The sequence below is a fragment of the Oryzias latipes genome, chromosome 3 (genome assembly GCF_053564925.1).
Source record: "Oryzias latipes strain Hd-rR chromosome 3, Olatipes_Hd-rR_3.1".
NCBI classification, from domain to species: Eukaryota; Metazoa; Chordata; class Actinopteri; order Beloniformes; family Adrianichthyidae; genus Oryzias; species Oryzias latipes.
In genome coordinates this window covers 36,498,184-36,525,664 of record NC_136239.1, presented here as the reverse complement: position 1 = coordinate 36,525,664, position 27,481 = coordinate 36,498,184, and the positions used below count along the sequence as shown (strand labels likewise).

General features: G+C 42.0%; 1 protein-coding gene across 4 annotated transcripts; it reads right to left on the bottom strand.

Annotated features, from left to right (window-relative positions):
• Positions 1-155: 155 nt before the first annotated feature.
• Positions 156-26,936, bottom strand: eprs1 (glutamyl-prolyl-tRNA synthetase 1). 4 transcript variants are annotated; one of them, XM_023953679.2, is made up of 35 exons: positions 26,689-26,936; positions 24,688-24,772; positions 24,506-24,605; positions 24,274-24,430; positions 23,913-24,049; positions 23,484-23,705; positions 23,201-23,393; positions 22,949-23,120; positions 22,069-22,302; positions 21,909-21,993; positions 21,494-21,553; positions 18,233-18,253; positions 16,205-16,315; positions 14,181-14,317; positions 13,899-14,106; positions 13,706-13,818; positions 13,504-13,621; positions 12,219-12,389; positions 10,397-10,567; positions 10,026-10,274; positions 9,617-9,838; positions 9,284-9,535; positions 7,901-8,163; positions 5,239-5,290; positions 4,946-5,155; positions 3,435-3,507; positions 3,277-3,356; positions 3,090-3,191; positions 2,849-3,004; positions 2,571-2,768; positions 2,112-2,285; positions 1,866-2,026; positions 1,169-1,247; positions 1,026-1,090; positions 156-893 (listed from the first exon to the last, which is right to left on the bottom strand). In XM_023953679.2, exons 1-35 carry the CDS (start codon positions 26,729-26,731, stop codon positions 743-745), a joined length of 5,025 nt encoding a protein of 1,674 aa, XP_023809447.1. In that variant the 5' UTR covers positions 26,732-26,936; the 3' UTR covers positions 156-742. The 4 variants fall into 4 exon arrangements, with proteins under 4 accessions (XP_023809447.1, XP_023809450.1, XP_023809449.1 ...); XM_023953682.2 differs by lacking the exon at positions 10,026-10,274; XM_023953681.2 differs by lacking the exon at positions 18,233-18,253.
• Between the last annotated feature and the right edge of the window lie 545 nt (positions 26,937-27,481).

Here is a 27,481-nt window from a genome sequence, read left to right as displayed (position 1 = left end):
AATGTTTTAAAAAAATTTTTTTTTATCAAAATCTGCTCAGTTAAAGGGTTAAATTCAGATCAAGATTATAAAAGATGAATTTAAGAAATGCAAGAATAAAACTTCCAACTGTATTTTTTATCAAATTAAATAAAATAACCACCTCAAAACTCAGCTGGTCATAAAAATGACTTTATTATACACAGGCTCCAAAGGTCTTTCCCAGGAGTAAACAGGAAGAAACATCACTGACTTCTAACCAAATATAAGCAGTTCATCACAGCTGTAAACTGAGCGGCTCCACATCACCACAGGTCACATGATGAGAGCTGACCCTCAGAGTGGGTGTGTAAAACCACGGTGTAACTGTGAGTCCAGCTGTCTGCAGAGCTCTGACTGAAACAGAACAAGTGCTTTTCCACTGACAAGACATCTTTCAGGGAATTTCTTTAATTGCTGTTATGGTAGAATTAAGTGTTAAAAAAAAATACCCCAAACCCATAAATAATCAGCTAAACAGCCAGACTTCAGGAGAAAATGTGCGTCTGGAGATGCTAACCCACTGTTTTATCTAAGAACTCCTGCTGGGATTGGACATATCTGAAGTATTAGCTGATTAGAATGTGTATTACAGTCATCTTTAGAGGGAAAAAAAGCAGATGCAGGTCTCCATTCTAAGGCCCACATGTCAGTACCTCACCAACATGAGAAATTAAAGGTAACAGGAGGATGGAAAGCCCTTTACTGTGGAGACTGGACCTCTTTAGTAGCTACGTCCAAACAGAGTGTAGTACTGTGCAGCCTCCTTCCCACTGACACACATCTGACCGGGCTGAAGGGTCTTCAGAGGGGAGAAAGGGATACACAGACTCTTAGCTCCCATAGATGGAGCTCCAGGCTCCAGGTCCTGGTCCCTGCAGGACGGGAAAAACAAAAGGTCTTCATTTTGGAAGCAAGATCGCAAAGTCTCACGTTGACAAAATCTCAAAATATCGTCAAAAGGATACAGTTTCTGTATTTTAATGACAACATGTCAGAGATCGTACTTGGCAGTGGTTTTCTTGATCCAGTCCTCGCATTCGATTCCTCCACAGAATGGAATCTGGACGATCTGGAATATAGAAACATGTCAGGGATGTTTGTTGAATGGGGAGTGAGGTGTGGCTGCTTTGCGGGTGCAGTAACTCACTCTGCCCTGGTCCAACTCTTTCTGGAACTGTTCCATTGTGTCTGCGGTCACCATGTGACTCCTGAGGTCATCGGAGGCCCTAAGAAACACAAACCATAAAATTAGCCTATATTATAAGATTTTACAATCGCACCATTTTCTGCACATTATTTCGGACGCAGCAACTTCGTCCAGACATGTAAACCAAAAGTTCCAACTCTGAAAAAGTTCCATCATCAAACTGTCTCTTCCAACCAAGTTTAAAAGTTCAAACATAAATGTCAGTCGAACAAAAGAGGTTTTTTGACTGCACAAAAATTCACAGATTTGCTTCATTTCTAAATAAATCACTGTTTAATAGAAATGTCATTAATGCTGTGCATTCTCTGTAGGTTTACGTACAATTATACTTCAATTAATTTAAAGGATTTTGTCCTATAGTTAAAAAATTATGACTGAAAAAATTGTAATTTTGAGTGCAACGTTTTTAAAAAAAAAAATATTGCAAGGTTTTTATGTCAACAATCAAAATAAATAAAAAATAAAAACGCTGCCAAGATCCTTGAGTAAACGGTCGATGTATGTGTGCATGTGTGCATTGCTTCCAGTGTAACAGTGCCACCTGCTGGCTGAATTGTTGACAGCAGCAGCAATAACAAAAGCTTTTTTTCTCCTGCAGTAATTCATAGATGCACATGAATGCATAAACGTGTCTCACTTCTTGAACAAGCTGCCTTGGATCTCTTCCAACATGGCGACCAGCCTCTTCTCCACCTCGCCCTCTGGTAGTGTGATCTTCGCGCCCGTATCCCTCCTCACTGCCACGCACTGCTTCTGCTGCATGTCTTTAGGCCCCACCTCCAAACGCACAGGGACTCCCTAAAGGAGGAAAGATGACGAGGAACAACGTTAATGAAGTCACTGGTTAATCTTTACATGGCGGCCTTGAAAAAAGATGGCAGACCTTCAGCTCCCAGTGGTTGAACTTCCATCCCGGTGAGTAATTGTCCCTGAAGTCTGACTTGACCCTGACTCCAGCGTCCAGCAGCCTCTTTAGGTACTTGGAGCACTGGGCCAACAGAGCCTCCTTCTCCTGTTCTGGAAGGGATGCGGTGATCCCACATGGGATGATGACCACCTGAGAAGAAAACGATGAAGCTCAATGAACTCGTGAGACCATTTACAGGTGAGCTCGTTTACCTGACCACAAAGGCCCGAACGTTGTGTTGGTTTTCTCAACCATCTGGTATCACCTTATAGCTACAGTCTCAAAAGTGATACAGATATTATACATGCAGCACAGAAATTCGCTGGTGTTAATCAGATTTATCATATTCAGATCACCTTCTAATATCTAATGTAGGGATGGGGAAGGAATTCGGATTCTGCCAAAAAGGGGTCTCTGCATCCGTGCACACAGTACCTGCACACAGGCCACTCTGGGCGGCAGCACCAGCCCCATGTTGTCTCCGTGGACCATGGTCAGCACGCCAATGGTCCTGGTCGTGATGCCCCACGAGTTCTGGAAAGCCAGCTGCTTCTCGCCCGGTCTCTTTGGATCCTCGAACACGATCTCAAACATTTTTGAGAAGTTCTGCCCCAGGTGGTGAGATGTAGCCCCCTGCAGTTTCAGAACAACATTCCTAAATTCATGATGGCATCAGCTTTGACCGGATTCAGGACACAGGCGCTGGGATGTACCTGGATGGCTCGACCGCTGGCGGAGATGAACGCCTCCACTGTGGTCGTGTAATCTCCGCCGGCAAACTTCTCCTTCTCCGTCTTCCTGCCCTTCACCACTGGGATTGCCAATAGTTCTTCATAAATTCTTGCATACAGATCCAGGATCTGCATCACCTAAACACACAACAGAAGAGACTGATTTATTTAAGTCCCTGCATCACCTGTGTTTAAACGTGATTGGTGAAGGTGGAGGCGTTACCTCCTCGGTTGCCTCCTCTTTGGTGGCGAACGCCGTGTGTCCCTCCTGCCACAGGAACTCCCTTGTCCTCAGGAAAGGCTGCGGGTGTTTGAACTCCCATCTCTGAGAGGAAATGGGGGAGAAGAAGGAGGTGAGGAAGATGGCGGTGCATCAAGAAAGCCGTCAGCTGCCAGTCATCGTAACTCACCACAATGTTGCACCACTGGTTGAGTTTGATGGGCAGGTCTCTGTGGGACTGCACCCACTTTGCATAAGCGGGATACATCACTGTCGGCACACAGACGAGGAAAAATGTCAACCGCCTGAGAGGCTTTAACCAGAATGCAGCAAAGGCTCAGCCCTGACCTGTCTCACTGGTGGGTCGGACCGCGATGGGCTCAGCCAGCTCAGTCTTTCCTGAGCGGGTGACCCAGGCCACCTGACGAAGCAAACATGGTAGACGAGTCAAGCAATCAATAGATATGACTTTTATTGCAGCTGTGTGCTTGAAGGGGAGGGACACACAAAGAGACTGAACTGGTCTGCTCAGGAGAGCAGGCTCGGTAATGGGACCAAGTCTGGACTCTCTGGAGGCGGTGGTGGAGCGGAGCTCAAGAGCATCCTGGAACACCAGCCACGTCTTGCACTCAGTCTCCTCAGACCAGAGGAGTCCTGTTGGCAACAGACTCCACTCCCTGCCGTGTTCCACTGAGATAGTGTGCAACTCACTTTAATAACCCACTTTTGTACCCTGTTTTATGTGAGGCGTCTCTTGTTACCAAATTGGAACCTATTCTAGGAGCGACAAATATGTGATTTAATAAAATTAAGTATTGGCTTATTCATGTATTATTTTGCAAAATAACCAGTTTCCCTTAAGTAATTGTTTCTCGCTAACAACGGCTAGAGGGGGGTGTAGGTGTCAGGCTACTGACAGCAACACAGCAGAAGAAGAAGAAGAAATGCCCTCCAAAACAATCAAGGACGAGAATCTGTTTGTTTTTTATGTTTATTAATTTTAAGATATTTTTCTAATTTGGATCAAGACATCCTTCTTCTTTTTATGTTCTCACTCCTCCAACTGAACTGGGTCACAGAGAGAGAAGTACGGCTGAAGGCGGCGTCATTCAGACGCATTGATTGTGAACCTCACTTAAAAAGACGTCTCGACGCCATCCGTGTCGTCCATGCTTTGTAACTGAGATATACAGTCAATAGTTCCATGTGGTGATGAGGCTAGAAAACCTGACGGTATCTTCTCCCACACGTGACCAGAGCGCTAGTTTATAAACACAATTTGGACAAGCATTGGGCTTTAAATTTGATACACATAAAAAGAGGCAGCGGACGCTAATTTGACGCATGAATCGGTGTTAATGCAGCATTGCGTCAGACTTGGCAGAATAATTCAGAAGTGTTGCACTTTACTCTTGAAAAGTTGTACACCTGAGAGACTTAAGTGTTTTTTCTTCCTCAATGATTTTTGCTCCTTCAACTTATACTTATATTCTGAAAAAAATCATTACTCAATACTGCTCTGTATTATGTGAACGCAGCTTTACGCTTTACATCAAGTTTGGCAGAGTTATTCGGAAGCGTTGCAGGCTGCTGTGACTAATACACTGGAATTATGTATGGTCCCCCAAAAAAAGGTAATTTTTAAATACTCTTAATGGTTTTTGTTGGCTTTTAGAGTATTAACAATGTTTTTTCAATGCTTCTTAATTTATTGACTTCCTTTATTGATTCCTGTGTCATGAGCAAATGCAGGAATGGACGGCCATTCCCTGAGGATCAATAAAGTTTTCATCCATCTATCCAGATCAAACTGAGGGGGACTGTGAAGGTTTTTGAACCCATCCTTAAAAAGGATTTACCTCTGGGGCAAAATCTGCAATGTGGGTCTTCTCCTTCTCCAGAGCAGCCTGGGACACAAACATGGGGAAGTAGCAGTTCTCCACACCCAGCTTCTTAATTTCCTTGTCAAAGAAGTCTTTGATAGCCTCCCAGATGGAGTAGGACCACGGACGTAGGACGTAGCAGCCGCTGACGTCATAATACTCGATCATCTCAGCTTTAGTGATGACCTGCAGAGAAGTAGACGTTCAGTAGCATCAAGAAGAGCTTTAAGTGTAAAAACAGAGGGGGGGTTGTGTGGAAAAAGGCTCACCTGAGAGTACCAGTCTGCCAGGTTCTCCTCTTTCTTAGCTTCCAGACCCAACCTGACGGAGAACAAGCTCGTTAGTCACCATGAAGTCAATCTGAATTGAGACTTTATCCAACGAAAACCTCCAGCCGACTTCAGTCTAGATGCATGCCAAAACTGATTCAGCTCCACCAGGCACATTCCAAGACAGGAGTGTTAGCTCATGCCTTTTTATTTCATCATTTAATGTCACTCAAAGACTCAAAAAATGAATTAAAGATTGGATCTGAGGAACAAAAGTTATTTCTCTGCACTTTAAACATTTTGCATGAAAATATTCTAGCATGAAAAATGTTTTGTATATTTTATACAAACAAGTCAAACATTCTAGTCATGATTCAAGATGGTTTCCGGGATGAAAAGGTGCCAAAAAGCCAAGAGCCGACCCTCCTGCCTTTGACTCTGAAGCTGGTCGATGGCGTTCAGATCGCCGATCGCTACCATGCTCGGTCTACAGGTGCACTGCATTCAACAGCATGCTGATGCTTGCATCACCACAGGACACAACAAGAGCGCCTGACGTCTTTTTACAGTCTTTTCCTGATGTTAAAACAAAAAAAGCAGCCAAAAACAATGTCATTCTGCACAGATAAAGCTACTCCTTCAGAGGACAAACTACAAAAAAACTCATCTCTGATGCTGTTGGGCTGTAAAAACTCACAAGGCAGAACAAACGACCCTTATAAGGAAACGCTGGAACATCAAAGGGTCTATATCATGCTTTTCTTAAGCATTTCGGGAGAAACTATTTCCATATTATATTACCTTTGGCACATAAAATAACCATTTTTTTAATGAAATATTTCTGAAACTCATTTTTCCTACCAATAAGGAAGACGACTCGATCTCTCTGAGGCTCCGCCTTCCAGATCTGTACGTGGATTAGGAGGGGCTGGTGTTTAGAGCGCAGGTTTTCAGAGGAATGCGTGAACGGATGAAAATACTACTTTGGGCTTGTTTTTTTGTGTGAGGAATTAACATTCTAATACACCTAAAAGCTTTAAAAAAAAGGTGGATTTTGCAGGATTTAGGCTCTTTAAACTATGTGCTATAGTCAACTAAATATAGGGGTTTTTGTTTACATTTTAGAAATGTCCAAAACACTTTTCTATAATCTTGTTTAAAAGGAGATTGTCTCAGATTCAAAACAGTCTGAAGGAAAAAGTCGCGGCTAAGAGCTTAAGAAAATGTTCACAACAAACATCAAAATATTGATCAAAAGTTGAAGCAACAGTCTGAAAAGTGTTTTTAAAAAAAACACAGCAATAAACAAAATCCACTGAGTAGGATTATGGATGTTTGAAGGCTGTAATATTCCTCACTGCACATTTTATACTTTTCTCAGACAGACATGTACATTCTCTCACTTTTCTCTCGTTTTAACTCTCAAAGCTCCAACCTTCATATCAGATCAGTGTTATGGAGCGAATACAAAGATCTAATTGCATTCTAAGTAAATTTGGCAACTGAACGCATTCTGTACAGGAGACACGGCACAAAGGAGATTGATTGACAGGATCTACACCCAATCAGGACGAAGAACACACTGTAAAAAGAGAAGACATTGCACTAAAAAAAGTGGGTGAGACCATGAAAAGTCTCAGCGACGGACCACTGTACATTCAATGTCAAACTGCGCAGACACACTTCTGATTGGATTCACGGAGCGGAGGTTCACATAATTAGTAGTTTAGTGCAACAAAATCAAAGCTTGACGGCGGACATCGAGCGGATGAAGATGAGGCCAACCGTCCAGACTCACCGCATCAGAGTATACAAGCAGAACCCTCCATCTTCTGCTTGAACATCGTCATTCCCCTTTGAGGTTCGATGGACAGACAAAAAAGAAAACTACCAGCAGCTTCGTCCTGCCACAGTCCACGTGACATTCAGCTGCTGCAGGTGACCACTCAGGTCTAAGAAAGCGTCTCATTAAAACCGATAAAAACCCGTTTTCTGTGTTTTTAACATGTTCTTGTGGCATTTTTTTTATGATGGAGGAGTTAAGATAAAGAAAATTAAGGTTAAAATTGCATTTCTGAGTATTTATTTATAAGAATCGCTTTGAATTAGCTATTTTTTGAGGGTGAGGGGCAGTAAGCTAGTGGGAGATGGCGTCAACAGAGAGCTCTCAGCAACGGGGAGGGTAAGGGGGGCTTGAGTTGCCCCACGCCAATGGTCCCGCCCACAATTTCTAATGCTGCTGCCCTGCAGAAATAATGTCCTAGAAAATGAAACTTTTTTTTTCAATTTTGGCTAAAAAAAAGGCATAATGATAATTAAATGACCGCTGAGAATGTGTTTACAATAGATTGTAGATGAGATGATTGGGGTGGGTCTTCAAAACAGAAATGATCCAGAGCTCCTGTCAGCGTGAAGACTTTTATTGCCGAAAGCACTCTGTGAAAACGTTGACCAGCATGAACTGAATCCATCACACACTCCCCTCATCACAGGAAACCATAGCTCAGGAAAATTAGAAACGGGGAGAAAAATAACATTTTGTTCCTCAAATCCTCTAAATGACTTCTGCAGGAGGTTCAGCTGAAGTCAGACAGGTATGTGAGAAGACAGTAATTACAGAGATGGATCACAGACCTCCTTCAAACAGCCTTCAGTCTCTCACCGTGTCTGTTTTTTGGGACCTTGACCTTCTCCAGAGCCTCCTGCTCCTCCAGATGACTCCTTGCTGTGAGCAGCTTTGTCTCCTTTGCCCTTCTTCCCTCCTCCTCCTCCCTGTTTCTCAGACTTGTTCTCCCTCTCCTTGCGGTTTTTGTCTTCTCCTCCAGCAGCTCCAGCAGCAGCCACCGGTTTGTAGTCCTCTCCAGTGACAGACTTGTACTTGTTCTTCAGCTCCAGCAGAGTCTTCACAGCTTGGTCCACCTGGTCCTGAAACCACAGAACCGAGGTTCAGCTGCAAAAACGTTCACACCGCCCTCGACAGCACGCGTTCAAACCATTGACTGGATAATATAACTGGACGTGTTGCCTGTGACGTCACCCATGGTTCCAACCAATTAAAGTCAATTCAGTTGCCATTTTTCTGCGATACATCCTTCACCCCGTTGGAACCAATCGGGAGTGAGCATGTTAGAAGGCCACACCCCTTCTAATGAAAGCAGGCTCGGGAGAATCTGTCAGTCAAGCGCCTTGAACGTTGGACGCGAAGCCAGCTACTGTTATTGAGGCATCTGATTGGTCAGTTTATAACTTGAATAACTAGCACTACAAAAAATATATCAAGAAAAAAAGAAAAAAGCAATTAGCAAGAAGATGATAAAAAAAAGGATAATAAAATGTATCAGAGCAAGAATGGTTATTTTGACTAGTAGAATGACTTAGTAGCAACTGTTTATCTCTCTATAGAAGTCGACCGGATTTCGGCTCTTTGGGACCAGGGGGTACTTCCTGTTTGGAACGTTCTTATTTTACTGTCAATGGTTCTAGTGGCCACTTCCATTACAAAGTCACATAAATGTGCGTTTTGGGCTTCTGTGTCTAAAGCTCTCGCGTTCACACATAGCAACGCAAGTTTTTACAACTGTTTTCAGGCATTATGTATAAAATGCACGTTGTCAACTAAACCCCGGTTGAACTTTGACTAATCAGGGACTAACATTTGTTAGCGACCTACGGAAGTATCGCTGGAAGTGGCCGTCATTCAGGCACAGGACCTGCAGCAGACAGCAACACTCACCAAACTCAGAGAGTTGCTGGTTTATCTGGTGAAACCGGACACTGCAACAAACCTGACAACATCTGCGTTTGTACTTTAAAATAAAGATAAACCACGGCTGCTCTCCTGACACGACGGTAATCCATATCCGTCATTACATGAACCGTTTCGGTTGGTGCCCATTTCATCAGATTTGCACCAAGTCTCCTCCAGTAGTCGGTGGCTATGCGCTAGCAAACAGCAGCACTGGTTGTCCAGTGTGAACACCATTGTCTAAATGCGCGTTTAGTGCATTCTGTACTTCCCTGTACACAGCTGTTCATTCATCTTTACCTTGGGGGCTTTCTCCGCCTTCAGCTTCCTAACCAGCTCTCCCTGCTGAGCCACCTGTGAGAAGAGTTCCTGGGCCGGTGGAGATGGGCTGGACTGGGTCTGAGCGGGGCTGGACTGGGCCTGAGCGGGGCTGGACTGGGCCTGAGCGGGGCTTGCAGGGGGCTGTGATCCAGGTTTGTAATCTTGTCCGGTCTGTTGTTTGTACTCGGCCTTCAGGGCTAACAGCTGTTTCACTGCAGCATCAACCTGATCCTGAAAAGCATCAATGCGAGGAGGTCAAAGGTCAGAGCAGAACCTGCGGCTGATGCTCTAAAAACAGCAGAGAGGACTCACTTTGGGGGCTTTTTCAGACTTCAGCTTTCGGACCACCTCTCCCTGCTCAGACACCTTCTCATATAGGCTGGAGGGTGATGAAACTGGGCTGGGGGTGTTCTGGACTGGTGCGGGGGCGGTTTTCTGAGCTGGGGCTGCTCCCGGCTTGTACTCCTGGCCGGTGATCTGTTTGTAATCGGCCTTCAGGGCGAGTAGCTGCTTCACTGCTGCATCAACCTGGTCCTGAGGAACACAGATGATCAATAAAAAACCTGTTTGTTTAATCTCATTGACCCTAAATATGTGTTAGCTAAAAGAAAGGAATTTAGATGAAATGGAGGAGCTGCCCATGTGGTTATATATCCGACAGAATCCTCATCAGATTTTATATTCCAACGCCCGCTTTGTTTTGGAGCTCGTCTCCTGATACCTTTGGGGCTTTTTCAGACTTCAGTTTCCTCACGATGTCTCCCTGCTCTGCCACTCGCTCATACAGCCCCACAGAAGAAGAAGAAGAAGAGGTAGCAGAGGAGGAGGAGGAGGAAGGAGAAGAGGGAACCACAGAGGAGGAAGCAGAGGAAGCAGCAGTGGCCATCCCCGGTTTGTAATCTTGTCCCGTGATCTTTTTAAACTCCGCCTTGAGAGCGAGGAGCTGCTTCACGGCAGCATCCACCTGGTCCTGGTTTCAGTGACAGAGACGTTTCATGCAGCAGAGGAAGAGAACTTTGTGAGAGCGTAGGCGCACACAGAGAGGACAGGACACCAGAAGAAGCTTCAAACGAGCAAACAAAACCTCCAGACCTTTGGAGCCTTCTCTGCTTTCAGCTTCCTGACCACCTCTCCCTGTTCCACGATTCGCGTGTACGGACAGGAGGAGGAGGAGTCTGATGGAGTGGCCACGGCCGCCGCCGCAGAAGTGGGAGGGGCCATGCCTGGTTTGTACTCGACACCCGTCTGCTGCTTAAACTGCGCCTGCAGAACAAAACATTGTTAAAATACTGATATTTTAAAGCAATATTTAACATTTTATAACACTCTATTCAATTTGGTTAAATGAGAACTGCACAACAAAAAACAAATAGTTATAATGTAAAAAAAAAAGGTAACGCTTTCTTTTACAGTACAGTACTTACAGTGTACTTAAGTGGTATTTACATGGTACATGGCAATTTTGATTTTTCTTCCTTTGATTTCTTTTTTGTTGTTTTTTTTTATGTAACTAAAATATAAAGTTTTGAATAATTTATTATCATGTTTATAAATGAGGATAATTGATTAATTTCAAGCATTTCAGTCAAAGCAATAAGGAATTCACAGATTTATCAAACTCATTACAGAAATGATTAAATAAGTAAAATATACTTTGTACTTCATCAAAGTCGTTATGCTTTTTATGTTCATTTGAGCTCATATAGTGAATTTTCTTGCAGTTACAAACCCTGAAGAAGTCCTGCACTGTTACCAAACTCTGCTGAAAGAATTTCTTTTTTTTTTTTTTTTCCTTTCTCTAACATGCATCTAACATCCTCAACATCTCTCCTCTCAGTGCAGGACCCTGAAGAAGTCCTGAACTGTTACCAAACTCTGCTGAAAGAACTTTGACGGACAAAAAGCACGACCCTCAGGCCAATAATGTGTTTTTTTGGAATGCTCCTTTCTATTGTTTTGTACTTAAAACATATTTCATTGTGATGACACTGTATGCAGCAGACATGTATCATATTAAAGATTGTTGTTTTCACTGCTGTCTTGTTTCTCTTTAAATTTGCCTCATGTTACAAGAAGTAGGAATATGTTTTTACAATGCAGTTATTTGACCTTTACAAACAAGTTAGCATTGTCTCATTTGGTGAGGTCAGAAGACCAAGTGTGTATGTACACTGTACGGGATGGTAATACATGTACATACCCAGCATTTACTACTGAAAGTACCATGTAATAGAGTGGAAATAGGGCTGACTTTCTTTTACAGTACAGTTTCATTGTACTTAAGGGGTAAGTACCACGTAATATTCAAGTGAACATACCCAGTATTTAGTAATGAAAGTACCATGTAGTTGAGTGGAAATAGGGCTGACTTTCTTTTACAGTTACAGTTTCAGTGTACTTAAGGGGTAGTTTCTGTGGTAAATTCATGGTAAATACAATGAAACATGCAGGGAGTGCAGACCTAAAGGTCAAGGTACTTTATTTACCTTGTTCTTACATGTGGTAAGTACCATAAAAGACACCTCTGCACAAAATGTAAATACCCAGTAAGAATATTATAAATACCCAGTATGTACCACATAGGTATGAACCAAAAAGTACCATATAAATACACGGTACGTACAGAGTAGACACAAAAAAGTACCATGTAAGCACCCAGTAAAGTCCCATTGAAAGTACCATGTAAACACACTGTAAGTACCCAGTAAATTCCATAAAAAGTACCATGTAAGTACCCTGAAAGTACCCAGTAGTTACACAAAAAGTACCATGTAAATACCACTTAAGTACACTGTAAGTACTGTACTGTAAAAGAAAGCGTTACCAAAAAAATCCAGATTCTTTTACTTGTATGCATTTGCCCTAAATAAGGGATCATCACGTTACATTGAAGGTTTGATGAACACCAGCTTACTTTTAGAGAAAGCAGCTGCTGAACAGCTTTGTCCACTTCCTCTTTAGGAGCTTTGGCGGCTTTCAGCTGGCGGACGGCGTCGCCTTGTGCCGTGATTCTTGAGAAGAGGTCAGCTGCTGAGGCGGAGGAAGGAGCTGCAGGAGCTGCAGCAGCCTTTGAGGTGGCGTCCGGCTGAAAGCACAACGAGGAATGAGTTTGCAGGTAGAAGTTTGGTTATGTTCAGCTGGTACCTGGAAGAGCCTTCAACCTAAGTCAGGGGCGGGCAACTGCAAGCCTTGAAGGCCGGTGTGTCTGCAAGGTTTCCAGATATCCAAGCCCTACTCATGACTGATTACCTGGTTCACGTGTGTGCAGTCAACTAGAACACGCAAGAGAAACCAAGGGAAACCTGGAGGAGCCCATCCTGATGCTATCCTATATTAGAAGATTAGAGCTCTTTCCACTCCTAATGCAAACAGGCTAAATTTTCAATTGGCAATTCAATTTGATCATGCAATTTCAGGGTGGATTTGATGATTTAAAATTCAATTTAAAAACAATTTAATTTTTCAAATAAAAAAAAGAATCAATTGCATTTCCGGTGTGTTGTTTTCTGGTACCAAATTTCAAATAAAAATTCTGTAGCATAAATAAAAAGCAAAGTCAAAACCAGAAATGCTTTTTCATTGTCAAAATGAAGCTGCATTTTTTGACTCAAAAATAAAATGAAAAAGCAATCCACCAAAATGCTTTTTCCATTTCCTTCCTCAACACAGCTTATTCTGTCACGTAATTAAAATTAAAATTAACATTTTAATTTCTTGTGCGTTTTAACTTCACTAAAAGTTACTTAAACACTACTGCATTTTAATTTGCCGGGGTGTTTTTGCGTCAAGATCAAAAATAATTTGCAACTATTATTCAAAATTTCTGTATTTCTTCAAATACATATTTGTTTAATTTACAACACTTTTCTCAATTTTTAAATATGTTTTATAAAGATTTCAATGTCTACTTTTGTGCTTTTGTTTTAAATTTTCAAACTGTAAAAAAATAATACTAGTAGTAGTATTTAAATTTATATTATTTTTCTTTTCTTTTTTCTAGTATTTAAATTTTAACATTGTAACTTGTTCTTTATATATATTTTTTATTTTTTTCCACATCTTGTGTATTGTAAAAGTATTTACTGTTGAGATTAATAAATTAAATTAAGACTTTTTGGTGTATTTTGTTGCCTTGTGTGGATATTTATGATGAAAGCTGAGCAGCCGTGTCTCGCCGTGTGTCTCGCCGCGCCCCTCACCGTGCTGTTGGCGGTCTGGCTCTTGCTTTTATCCTTGGATCCCGCAGTCGGCATCTCCTTCGTGTGTCCGTCAGGAATGTAGATCAGGACACACGGGCTCTCCTTACAGCTGTTGGGACTGAAAAAAAGGGGGGAGGGGGATGCTGGTAACTGGTTCCATAAAGTGCAACAGTGACAGGTCGGTGCAAGTTCCTGCTTTCACCTGATTGGCTCGTAGGGCTGATCACAGATGTAGAAGCCCCGCCTCTGTAACTGGATGATGTCGCCTTTTTTGAGGCTCTTCAGACACGGATCTCCCACCATCTTCTCCTCCATCTGAGAGCAAATGGCAGAGTAAAGTCCTGTAAAGCTGGTGGTCTGGGGGTGGCGGGCTGAGGGCAGGTACAGGGGCTCACCTTGGTGTTTTTGTTTATGTACTGTTTGAAGTCGTCATCCTTGCCGAGAACCGCTTTGGAGATGAGCGGCTGGTAGCTGACACAGACGGCGGGCATGGTGGGGGCGCTGGTTGTGTCGGCCAACCAGGTGATCTTCGTGGTCTTTTTGAAGTCTTTGTTGTCCAGGTTCAGGCGAGCTTCTAAGGACGCAACTTTCCCGTCAGCCCCCCTAAACGAGAGGGGAAAAAAAATCTGTGAGTGACTTTCTCAGAGCGCAGCAGGTCATATGGTGGTCACGCATACTTGTTGATCTTGGTGATGATGAGGTTCCCCCAGTTAATGAAGGTGACCACTTCTCCCTCTTTGAAAGTCTCGGCGTCTGCTCCTTCCACCAACACTTTGGGCCCGTACCAAACCTCCTTCACCCCCACCTCAGGATTCTGGAGGGAGGCAATTTAGGAGAGTAAGAAAATGTTACGACTCGCCTTCATTTTGTCAAAAACATCAAAAAAATATTTAGGACAAAACAAGAACTTTCTGGAAGTTCTAACAGTGAATTCAAAAGTGCATCAAGCCAACAGTCGGACATGGTGGCGGTAATGTAATGGTGTGGGCCTGATCGGTAGCTTCAGGGGGTGGACTACTTAAACACAGCAAATCAGAATCTCCTCCATTGGATCGTCGCGTTGCACTCAAAAGCTCTTCGGTTCTGCAGCAGAACACCGATCCAAACACTCTGACTTGGCCCTGTCCTCGCACCTCCCTTTGACTCGCCCCAATTAGCTGATCGGTTGCTAAACGTACCTCACTCTCCCCCTCTGCTCAAAGCTGCACAGGATAAATTCATTAGAAAAATTCACTTTTTTCAAAATGAAAGCATTTCTGTTAGTTTTATCTCCATAGCAACCGTTTGAGTTTTTGGTCGCCTGAGGGTGACGAACAGGTGTACGTCATTTTTAGAAAAATTTACAAAAGTACATTTTGGACTTTCCTTGGCAACAGCGCTTTTTGTTATCCGCTTTCTTCATTCCTTTTAAAATGTATCATGTGGCATATCTTCAATGATTCATGTATTAAAAGGCCTATATGCTGGTATATTACCTCCAGCACACACAAAAAAAACCTTTAATTAAATCCGAGTTATTTTCGCTGTTCTTTCCCTACCAAGACGTAAGACGACTAGCTCTCTGAGGCTCCGCCTATCATTTCTTGTGGGTGTCGCACATATCACGCCGCCAACCTGAAGCAGCGTGTCTGCATTGCCACCACGAAAACAAACAACATTCCAACTTTTACAAAGATGGATGTGCATATTGTTCGTATAGAAGGAAAGCGTTTTTGCCGATCACTGCTAGCCTGGGGGCGGGGCTGGCAGCTCAGACTCTTCCTGGAAGGGGCGGGCCTAGCTGGTCTATGTCAGCTCGTGAGAATCCGCTCGTTTTTGTGGATTGGGAGGGCTGGTGCTCAGAGAGCAGGTTATTAGAGGTATGCTCAGAAATGCGTGAATGGATCAAAATACAGCTTAGGGGTTTCTTTTGGTGAGGAATGAACATTATAATACACTTAAGAGCTCAAAAAATCGATTTTACATGGCATCAGCCTTTTAAAATTTCAAAATATTCTGGTAAAAGATGTACAAGCCTATGGCGAAACATTAGCCCCGTTTAAAATCTACGAACTTTAAAGCCAGCATTTTGACCCCAAGCAGCTTCCCAATGATGCTTGAGGAGTTAGGAGATCAAAGAGTTAAAAATTTGTAGCTAATACTTAAGTTTTTTCTTTAAAATCTCAAGATAGTACTCTCTTTCCGAGGTCAAAGGTCAACAAAATCTTGGTTGTGGGACGGGGGGTACTGAGGGTAAATTTTTGTGTGTCTTGAGCACATGGCAGGGACGACATTTTTGCTCAAAGGTGCAATAGGAAAGAAGAGTTGCGGAAACAATCTGGTCCTTGCAATCCAGGACTGCTGCGGGACCTGACGTAGGTGGTGAACTGATTTCTTCAAGTTGAAACTTTGAGATGATCAATGATCTGAAACGGTCATTTGTGTTGAAAAGTCCTTTAAACTGTTTGAGTTAAACTACTGTGCCAACGAGAATGAAGCATATTCTTCTACAAGCTCCTCAGAATGATGACAGAATAGGTAAAAGGTTGGTTTTCTTCACTTTGTAAATGTTTCATTAAGGTAGTAACACCTTCAAATAGGAGATGCTGCTGCAAAGTGATGATTCCAGACACTTCAGCATAAAAAAAAAAACCCAGCAGATGAAGGTATGGAACTTCTCCACTTCCACAAAAACACTTATAATGCTCAAAGAACGGCTGACCTTGGGATGTTTTGCCACTTCTTTCATCTCCTCTTTGGCTTCTGGGATAGAAACAGGAACAACGTAGGAGCCGGACAGAGCCGTGAACCTGGGAGCCACGGGGTCAATCACCTGATACAAAACCAAAGACAGGAGAAACTCAACAAGTCAGTGGAACGAGAGACATTTACTAAAAGCACATCCATCCAAGCAGGGTCTGCACAGTGACAGGACGAAGCAGGATGTGATCGTCGTAAAAACTTCTTTTTGGCAAAACAAAGAAAAACTTGAGCAAGCCGCCTCGTGCACGGATAACTGGAGGAGGACAACAGAAGAAGAAGAAAAAGAAGAAGAAGCTGCTCTGATCGTTTATTCAGTCATCGCCTGCTAGCACCATTTTACCAGCCAGGTTATATTGAACCTGGTTTAATTAGAATAGTTTTATGGACAGTGTAAAACAAAATTTTAGCAGCAACTCCCCTTTGCTACGAATGCCGAAAAACAAGACATGTACAAAAACTCAAAGTTTTTATAAAAGAAACAAGAAATGTAAAGATGTAAGATTCTAAGGACACCAGAAGCTATCGTAGCCTGTTCTTGTTCGCATTGACCTGTAACGCCAGGTCATCATCGAGTCATCATCGATGATGATGGAGAGAAAGTCGCCAGTGGTGATGCCAGGCTGTGCTGAGGCAGCTGGGGGGGTAGATGTCGAGCAGAGGGGGCAGAGAGTGGCTTTCAAAATCTTACGTGTTCACATTTTAACTCATAGTAAGACTGCAAATTCTGTGGAACAGGGATTATATTTTACTATATTTATATTCAACTTTATTTACTATTTATCATTCTTAATCCTAATTTGTTTTTGGTCATAAAAAGCAACAAGAGTCATTTGACCAATTAAGTGATAAAAATGCCTTTGCAGTGAGTTTTTAAGTTGTTGTGGATGTACCTCAGGATACCCTCTTTCAGAAAAGCACGTTTTCAGTCTATGAAGATGCAGCCATTTATAGAGATGGCGGCCATTTTTAAAGATGGCAACCATTCACTCAATAGCTATAAAAACATTTAATTTCTTTTAGCCCCAGTCTCAACCACATTAGCTGTTAAAGCACAAAATGCAGTGTTTTAACTTGAGAGGTTTCTACACAACAGTAAATATTTTTTGGTTTTAAAACTTTTTCCGAAAGAGCGGATCCTAAAGGCCGTGTCACACAGACACTACCTACATTTTGCATGGGTGAAGATTGGTCATAAAAGAAACTACGTTGAAAAAAAACAAAAAACGCTGTGGCCTTTGCGTGAAATTTTAATGAATGAACCAGAGATAAAGTACAAATAAAGCCAAATCTGGCCAAAAATGTGTGTGTCAATCACGTAATTTTAACGCGATATGTGCGCCGTGTACGCGATACTCAAGTTATACAACTGTGTTACAAACTTGAAAGGTCTGTTACACATACATGGAACGTCTGCGGAAAGACACAAATTTGCATGTGCATCTTGCAAAAATGTAAGCACAGCTGCACAAGATTTACGTATTAATTGCGCCTAAACAATATAAAATACGCTCAAACTGCGTAACTCTCAACCGAGCAAAATTTTCTGAACCGAATTCCCGTTAAAACCGCATCGCCCGAAACCTTTTGACATTTGTGCAGATCGCCGAATGAATGAAAGACTTACGAAATGCATATCACACATGTATCGCGAAAGCCCGAAATGTCATACGTGGAAAATGTGTAAAGTGTTCATAGTGGCTGCGTGACACGGGCTTGAGGTACGTCAATGCCAAGTTTTAGTGTTTGTATCACAAAATTTGATATAGGTCCATTCAGATGTTCTTTTTCAAAAGGATAAAAATCAGCAGCAGCTGCTGATTTTTATCCTTTTGGAAAAGAACATCTGAATTTCACATTTTGTGATACAAACACCAAATTATTGTGTGAACTGGTAGTTAGGCTGGTAAAATACTGCATGAAAAGCTTTAGGATGAAGCATGACTGAAGCAGGCTGGGTGAGGATGAGGAGGCCGTGGAGGAGGAGTACCTTCAGACAGCTAACAGGCAGCTTGGAAACAGAAGAATGAGATGCCGTTTAATGTCAGATACAAGGAAGGAAGGAACAGAGAGAGAGAGGACAGACACATTTAGACCCAATGGATCCTTCAGTTCTCGTCAATTACAAAAACTCCCAAACGCACCGACATTTAGCTCTTACCCCCCCTGAAGGCAAAACCGAAAGGTCAACAACAAATACTGTATGAGAGAAATACATTTCTTTGAAACGTACTTGAGTTTTCAACTGTCACAGCAGACTACTAATGAAGTTAGAACATGTTTACTGAATCTCGTCTATTTAAATGGAATTTAAGTGAATTCACTTAAATCAGGAATATTCTATTCATAAATGAGGGAGTTTTTTTAAATTAAGATTAGATTAAATAATTCAAACAAATATTTCAAAATTTAGTCCAATTCAGGCGAGATTGTTTCTGTAAAGTCAAATATTTCAAACGTTTTTTAATACTTCTCCAAATAAACAATCTTCGAACTATATAGCAGGAATGTCCAGATCCATCGTGTATTCATTTTATCTATTTAATCTTTGCGCTGTGGTGCAGTGGTTAGCGCTCTTGCCTCACAGCAAGAAGGCCCCTAGTTCAAGTCCCAGCTGGGGGACTTGAAATAGAACATCAATGGGGGACTTTTCTGTGTGGAGTTGGCATGTTCTCCCCCCCTGCATGTGTGGGATTTCTCCGGGGACTTCAGCTTCCTCCCACCGTCCAAAAACATGCTTCATATTCTAAATTACTCTAAATTGTCCCTAGGTGTGTATGGGTGTGTGCAACAGACTGGCGACCTGTCCAGAACGTCCCCTGCCATCGCCCACGATTGACCGCGAGATGCTCCTGCAGGCACCGTGACGCCGAAAGGGACAAAACGGGTCTAGAAGATGGATAGATATTTAATCTTCAACTTATCCAGACTTTTTAATTTAGTTGGCAAGATGTTCACAGGTTCTGACTTATGGCCTCAATAACTCTTCATAAACGTTTTTAACTGACAAAAAGTGTCTCTTGGTTTGTCTCAACTTGAAAGTTTGCTTTTTTAATGAAAAAAGTGAGATGCAGCCAAGGGACCGTCTACAGAGAGGAAATAAATGGTACCATTGATATGAGTAAGTCATGAATACTCACATTCATGCTACCACAACATTTGAAGTTTTAGACATTTTTAATGCAGAATCTAATCATATATGATCATAAATGTTCAACAGTTCTGAAAGAAACGACCCAGCTAAAGTGCTTTTAGGTTGTTGTAAACAAAACTCCAGCTTGTTTTGGTTTTGGAGTTTCTTTAATCGTTGATAGTGAAATGTTATGAAATGATTTTGCACACTTATGCAGATTAATAAAACACAGACGTTTATCAGGAATTCCAGGTGTGCGTTAATTTAAAAAAAATAAAACAAAAAGTAATCAATTATTGCAGATGATTAAAGTGATTAGTTTCTAATTACTCCACTTTGATTTAAATTCAGGATTCCTGATGATCAAATAAGTATTTCGTAAAAATCTATTCTCCCGTTTTATATATTTGCCATTTTATCCAATGACAAACAATCTGCACATATTATTGATACTTGATCTGTATATTTAATGATGATTGCTGAAATAATGATGTGACTATTTACATAATTATTATGTACTTCATCTTTGTCGTGTGATTTATTGATACTTTGGGTTTTTTAATGACCTGAATCTGTGATGGTAAAGTATAAATAACTGATCAGAAGTTACAAACCAGATAATGATCATTCGGGTAAAGAAGATAAAAGGTGAGTAAAAGCAAAGCAGGGGTGGGATTATAAAAGTTTGCTCCCTTTCAAGCAATCCATAGAACTCCTTTTGACAATCTTAACATTTATTAGTATCATTCTGTCATGAACTGAATGCAAAAGAGCTAAATACAAGTGTATGTGGACGTATGAGTATTTTCCAATCAGTTATCTTATGTGTAATTTATTACTGGATAGATATAAACATTTCTGTCTTATTTTTGCTTTGATCGCTTGACATAAACCATTTTTAAATCCAAATTATATAGAAGAAGGTGGGACATACACTACATTAAATTAGCTCCCATGTTTTCTGCAGCTTCTGCATGTCAGCAGTGTTCAGCTAAAGGCTTTTTAACGTCTCTTTAAAACCCCCAAAAAATCAGAGCATGAGTATTCCTGAGATGCAACCAAACCAGCACAAGAGAATCAAAAGAGGAGGAAGCTGCAGTGGAATGTGGGTCATTTGAAATTATGGAAAAGAAGAACTTTTTGTCAAAATAAATCTGTTTGAAGATGAGACGACGACTTTTCCATAAATCACAGGAGGTGACAAAAAAAAATACCAGATATAGATCTCTACACTTTTTAAAATTACTACAAATAAAGAAAACTGCTTTTTTAAATATTTTTTTACTTTACTCAATGAATTCATACCTCCTTTAAAAACAGTTTAATAAACCAATAAATCATAAAAATCTGCTCTTTGGATTAGTCAAGGATTCTGCGTGAAGTATCCATGAAGAGGAACTTTATTAGCAGGGGCGTTTTATGGATCCGGAACATGCAAACCGTCCTTCTTTCACTAAAACGACACGCGGCTTTAAGGAAAGGCCTCATGCAAGCATTCAGCTTCTTCAGGTTAGGAGGGGGCACGTTTAGTGAAAAAAGAAGAAAACATTTTTATTCATCATGTTTGGGTTTGTCACAACGGCTCTTATTGGAGTAAATCACATAACCTACCTACTCTCATTAACTTGGTTTTGGAAATGAGGGGGAAAAAAACAGAAAAACACAGACAGAAGGGCGTTTCATTCACTAGAATAATGCGTGTCGGGAATGGAGGAGGTGAAGGAGATGAAAGCATGTACAGCATGAGCAGCAGAGCAGACTGAAGCCATGCCAGCAGCGACAAACGCCCAACCAAAGGCTGGAAAACGTTGGCACAAAAACATTCAGCGGATTTGAGCGAAAAATCGAAGCATGCGGCGAGCTGGAGGGAGTAGGACTGAAAGAGACGATTAGTGGCTCTGCCTGACCGTTGGGGCGACAAAGTGAAGTTTCTTTCTTTACTTTTTAAATAATTTACCTACTAAAGATTTATAAAAATGGATATTTAAAGCCAGCTTAGTGGTTTGAGTTAAACATGTTCAGATAGAGCCCTAATGGTTAGGTATGAGTTTGTACAGTAATGACAGAAAGTGCAGTAAATGTTTCTGCTTCACCGTTTTGATTATTTTTAAACTGTACCTTCTTGTTAAAAGACCAGATTTTGTCCCACTCCATGTTCACCACCGACCTGGACCCACCCTAAAAAACAAGATACCATCCTATTTAGTCCATTTTACTACATCCATTCAATTCAAACTTTATTTATAAACCACTTTTCATACATAAAATATAATTCTAAAAAAAAAAAAAATCAAAATAAAAACTAAAAGCAAACAAACAAAACCACAACATAAAATGATATGAAAGAGATGCAAAGTAGAAATCTGGCTTGATACTGAAGTGGGGAAGCAAGATTTTGGGGCCCTGTCAACACCAGTAACCCCCCCTCCCCCATATTCACAGAAAGGTCAATAACTAAGGTCAACAAAAGACTGAAAAAAGCCTGAGCACCATCAAGAAACGTGCACGTCTTTGCTGTTTTATGAGGACTGACCTGGGCTGCGATGAACTGCTTCAGACCCTCCACCGTCATTCCCCTCCTCAGGACCCCCCTGACAGTTGGGAAGCGCGGGTCATCCCTGGAAAAACAGGACCACAGAGGAGATGAGCTCGCCTGCTCTGGTGTCGCAGCAGACGAACCGAACCGGCCTCACCATCCATCCACGTATCCCTGGTCCACGAACCACGTGAGCTTCCTCTTGGACAGCACGGTGTTGTTGAGGTTGAGCCTGGCGTACTCCCAGACGTGGGGCTTCCTGAGCTGCAGGGCATTGATTATCCAGTAGAACTGGTCGTCTCGGTCGTGGTACTCTGTGGTCCTCAGGGCGTGCGTGACCCCCTCCAGGCTGTCCACGATGGGGCAGGCGAAGTCATACGTGGGGTAGACTCTACAGAAACATGTGGTACTTTAGCAAACGGCATGCTGGGAAATGCAGATGTCCAGTCTAAATGAAAGTGGAGGCATGAAGCTACCACCACCATACTTTCCTATGTAGATTATTTTACCACAAAACTATGGAAGTGTCTACTTTTCTCCAGAAAATGTGTGGAGATTCATCTGCAGAGGGTTAAAGACCCACTCCCAAGAAAATTTTGTTTTTTTAACATGTTCTTGTGCCATTTTTCCCCTGATGGAGGAGATTTATTTGGAAAATTTAGCTTAAAATTGCTTTTCTGAGTATTTTTCTCATGCAAAATTTGAAACAAAAATAAGCCGTTTTAGAAAGAACTTATGTGTGGCGTAGAAAAATAAGCAGCACGGGCCAAAAGCAATCTTCTTCGAGCTCTCGTGTTGGGAAGGGGGGCGGGGTTGCCCTGCACCAACGGTCCCACCAGCAATACAGGTGAATTTCTAATTAAACTACGTCCTAGAAACGGCTAAAAACAGAATAATCATAATTAAAAGAGCACTGGGAATGGATGCATAAGGTAAAAAAAAGGTGGCTGAAGTGGGACTTTAACAGCAAATGTCAACAGGTTTTGGTAATAAAATGTGTTTCTGTGGCTTTAGCGGGTTTATCAAAGTCAAAGTACTTGTAGGTGTCTCCTGTGCGGGGGTGGGGGGCGTTTTTGCAGCGGTACAGGGCGGGGTCTCTCAAGCAGCCGTTGTTGGAGTTCATGTCTATCTTGGCCCTCATGCAGCACGTCTGTCCGTACTCGGTCCCGGCTTTCATCTCCTCCCACATCTTCATGTTCTGCTCCACAGCTGGGGTGGGGGGGAGAAAGATCAGGTTCAGCCAGGACTTCAGGGTGATCGATGCGAGCGGACCTTCGGTCAAAGCGTACTGTTGCTTCTGCATTTGGACTCGATGCGCTGCTCTCGCTCTTGCTTCATCTGCTCCGGCGGCGTGTTGTCGATGTAGGCTTTGCCCTCGGCGAGCAGCTTCTCGGCCATTCGCATGATGGTGGGGAAATGGTCGCTGGTGAAGGTGAACTGGTCGGGTTGGATCTGGAGCATGGCGACGTCCTCCAGGATCACCTGAAGTGAAGACAGACCAACGGTTTAGGAAGGCGCCGCCGTGGACCCTCTCGGCACGGTCGCGTGCTCCGTTTCTGTAAACAGCCTCACCTTCTCAAAGTCTTCCTTCTCCTTCTCGGGGTTGGTGTCGTCAAAGCGCATGATCAGCTTGCCCTTGAAGGTGACCTGGTAGTGCTGGTTGAGCAGGGCCGCCTTGGCGTGGCCAATGTGCAGGTACCCGCTGGCCTCAGGAGGGAATCGAACCACCACCTTTCCCATCTCAGCCCCCGGCAACTCCACAAACTTTCCCAGGTCTTGCTTTTTCTTGTCCGACTGTGGAAAACAGAAGCGGTCAGGAGTGAAAAGTTAATGTTTCTGAGATTTAGTTCTCTTTATCATCTGTTGAATTTGAAATTTAGCCATTTTTTGAATTTTAAATGATGTTGAAGTTCATTTATATCATTTATTTCTACTGTGTGATCAAATAATGTTATTTTTGGTGGAAAAACCAACTTAAATTTTAGGTGTGATTTTACTCACATTGGTTGTTTTTGGTTCAGGTTTCTTACTGGCGAACTTGTTTCCCACGGCAGAGAAGGGAACCTGGGAGCTCAGGAAAGAGAACCAGCGGCTCACGTGCGGCAGCGACCCGCCCTTACCTGACAAGTCATTGGTAGCTGCAGAAAAGAAAAGCAAAATGACATCTGACCTTCTCCAAAACAGAAAAAAAAAACTTTTCTTAAGCTGAACTTCAACAGAGAGCTGCTGTTCATTCATCAAACGTCACACTAAAACTGAAAGCGACTCATTTTGATTTCAGATCAAACCTTTGAACTTTTAAAGAACCTAAATGAAGTTTTTCTCAAGTCTTTTTGCAGTTTAAAAAATTGTCCTTGCTAACCTTTGAGGGCAGCCCAGACAGACAGGTCGGCCAGCGTGAGGCCGTGCCCGACCAGGAAGGTCCGCAGGGACAGGGCCTTGTCCAGCTCTGCCAGCGCCGATGTGCTACTGGACGGATCAGCGAGGCGGCGAGCGCTGAACTCCAGCCAGTGGTCAACCTGCAGACACAGCTCAAGTTCCAGCTAACCCACAGCGCTGCAGAGGGCTGGAAGGGCAGAGTCTGTTCTACACACCTCGGTCTCCTCCATGATGTTGGCTCCATAGAGGTGGAGAGCGGGAGCCATCCGGGCCAGGTACCGGCTGATGGAGTTGTCATCTCTGAACTGGACTGAGCTGAGGAAAAGGTTTAGACTGAGACATCCAGAAAGCAACTCAAGCTAAAGAAAAATAAAGAAAATACAGTTAAGTGACTCACTCTGAGATGGTGAGCACGGTGCTCTTGCCTTCTTCCACCGACACCTGAACGATGCTCTTCACATGTTCAGCAACCAAAAGAGATCCTGAAGCAGCAGAAGGAGCAAACGTTTCTAACAAAGCATCAGATTCTGTTTTAAGGTCCCACTCCAACCTCTTTTGATTCTTCTTTAAAGAGGTCCTGGTGGTCTTTTATTTTTAATAATGCGTTTTTTTTTAGGAAAAAAAAAACTGTCGTTTTGAAATTAGCCTCAGAGCCCCTCACACCCCCACCCTAACATTAGCGGGGAAACAAAGGAAGCGCTCCAAAAATGGAGCTACCCAGCCATACAGTAGTAACCCCGATTCCAGCTCAGACGAGAAAAAGATATTCATGAATCTCTTTTCTGCAAGTAGATGCATCAGAATGGAGCAGAGCAGGGAGTTTGAGGCCTGCCCAGCATATTATCTACAAAATAGTTAAGCTCGCTTTCAAATGGCATTTTTTCGTCTGCTCCTGATTCACGTTTTGAGTTTAAAAAAAGTAAAATGCCATTTTTAACTTAATTTTGTCCACAATAACGAGAAAAAAAATGCCACAAGTACATGTTAAAAACACAAAAAACATCATTTTCATTGGAGTACATCTTTAATAATTGGACATCACAAAAATCTCCTATGAAACCAAAACAGACAGATTTGTGTTGTTTCACAGCTCAGATTAAAAAACTTGAGTCACTGGTTTTATTTTATTATTCTTACTTTTCATGATAAATCATCAAGATATCAAATTATATATATATTTAAATGTAAATAATGATTGTGAGACTCCTTGGAAAAGGCTATTTTCTTAAAAGAGAAAAAATGTTCAAAGTTGTATATTCATCCCATCCATTGGTTACGAATTAATTGTAATTTAATTCAACATACAGGAAAAAAAAGAAAAAACGTTGATTTCTAACAAACAATCGACTAAATTTGCTGTAATATCACAAGAAGAATGTTTATTATCACAGACTCAAGGTCCATTTGTCACAATACACACAAAACAAAAAATACATAAGAACATCAATATAAGAATATCAAACATTTATAGAAACACAAGAAAGTTGCACTTATGTTTGCTTAAGAAATATTTTTCAGGGTAGTTTTTTATGTACTCCAAAGACAAAAGTCTTCTGATTGCAGAACTCTAGTTTAGATCAAATTATAGGTTGCTTTCCATGCAGCACTGAAATTTACCACTGAAATTTACCCCTAAATATACCTTTTCAAAATGCCATTTCTGCCATAATTTGTCACTCCTAGGATGGTTTGAAGTTAGGTTTGCTGTCTGTCTTCTCATGTTTTAAATGTCACAAACAGAAGTGTTACACCCTGCACTTAAAGCTTTTTGTTTTTCCAACACTCAACTGACACAGCTCCAATGCTTATGCTACTAATGATACTAAGGAATGTACCCGGTTAACATGTGTATTAGTAGAGTGTTTCTGTTTTATAGCTTCCGACCAGTAACAGAATCAGATTCGTTTTTCTTCCTTTCCGACCAGGCAGCCTCCAAAAATACTCTACTCATCCACGAATCCACGTTTCAAAGTGCTTGCATCAGCCTGCAGTTCTCACTGCGAGACAGTGGGGGCGCTATTGTGATGTTGGGCACTTGAATCAACAAACTTTGATTTTCCAAACAGTTAAACACACTTGAACGCATTAAACGCATAAAAACATCATATGTGTTTTTATGCTTAAAATTACAATTCAAAAAATATAGCACGTTTGCTGAGTTTTAATTACGTCGATGCTACTTGATGTAGCTAACAACATGAGTTAGCTTGATTCTGAGTCTGCTTTTCTTCTGACAAATCATCGCCTCGTCTTTAGCCTCAAATATGTTTTAAATCACAAATGTAAGACATTTGCAGCGTATAAGTAATTTGTGATGACAAAAAGCTGAGCTGAAGCTGGGTGGACACATGCATGGAAACCGGTTGACAGAGTCAAAATGTCAAGAATGCACGCTCACCTAGAGGGGGGTCGCTGGTGTTGATGATGAGTTTTAAAGCCATGTTATATCCAAAAGGTTTTCCTCACCAGATTAGATAGACGTTAAACAAGGCAATAGACAGAGACCATATGAACAGACTTTCACGAGCTCCTGTCCACCACAACCAGAGATAGAGGCTCCTTCGGGTGAAGATTCGGCTCCTCACCAACGGTTGATTTGCACTAGACTGCCCTCAACAGCACAGAAGGAAAACTACAGGTGTAGCTGTTTATTTTTTTCATTTGTCCCAACTTTATTTATATGACAGGTCAGCAACACATAATAGTAATAATAATAATAATAATAATAATAATAATAATAATTCTTTCTCTTTCGGCTTTTCCCATCAGGGGTCGCCAGAGCGAACAAGTCGCATGGTAAACTTGGCAATGTTTTACGCCGGATGCCCTTCCTGATGCAACCCTCTCAAAGCAACCGGGCTTAATAATAATAATAATAATAATAATAATACTTTATTGATCCCACAATGGGGAAATTCTTCTCTGCATTTGACCCATCCCCTGGGGGAGCGGTTAGCTGCAGCCGAACTGCGCTCGGGAGGCAGTAGCGTCTTGCCCAAGGACACACTGGGTGATGTTAATTGCTTGCAATTCCAATCGAACCCTGCATTTCTGCATGGTAGCCTTTCACCTAACCAACCGAGCTACCAGTATGCATAGAATCTTACAAAACAAATAACTATAGTTAAAATTTTCCTTAATTATTAAGTAGAGTAATTTTGAAATTGGAAATGGCATCAACTATTCCAAAG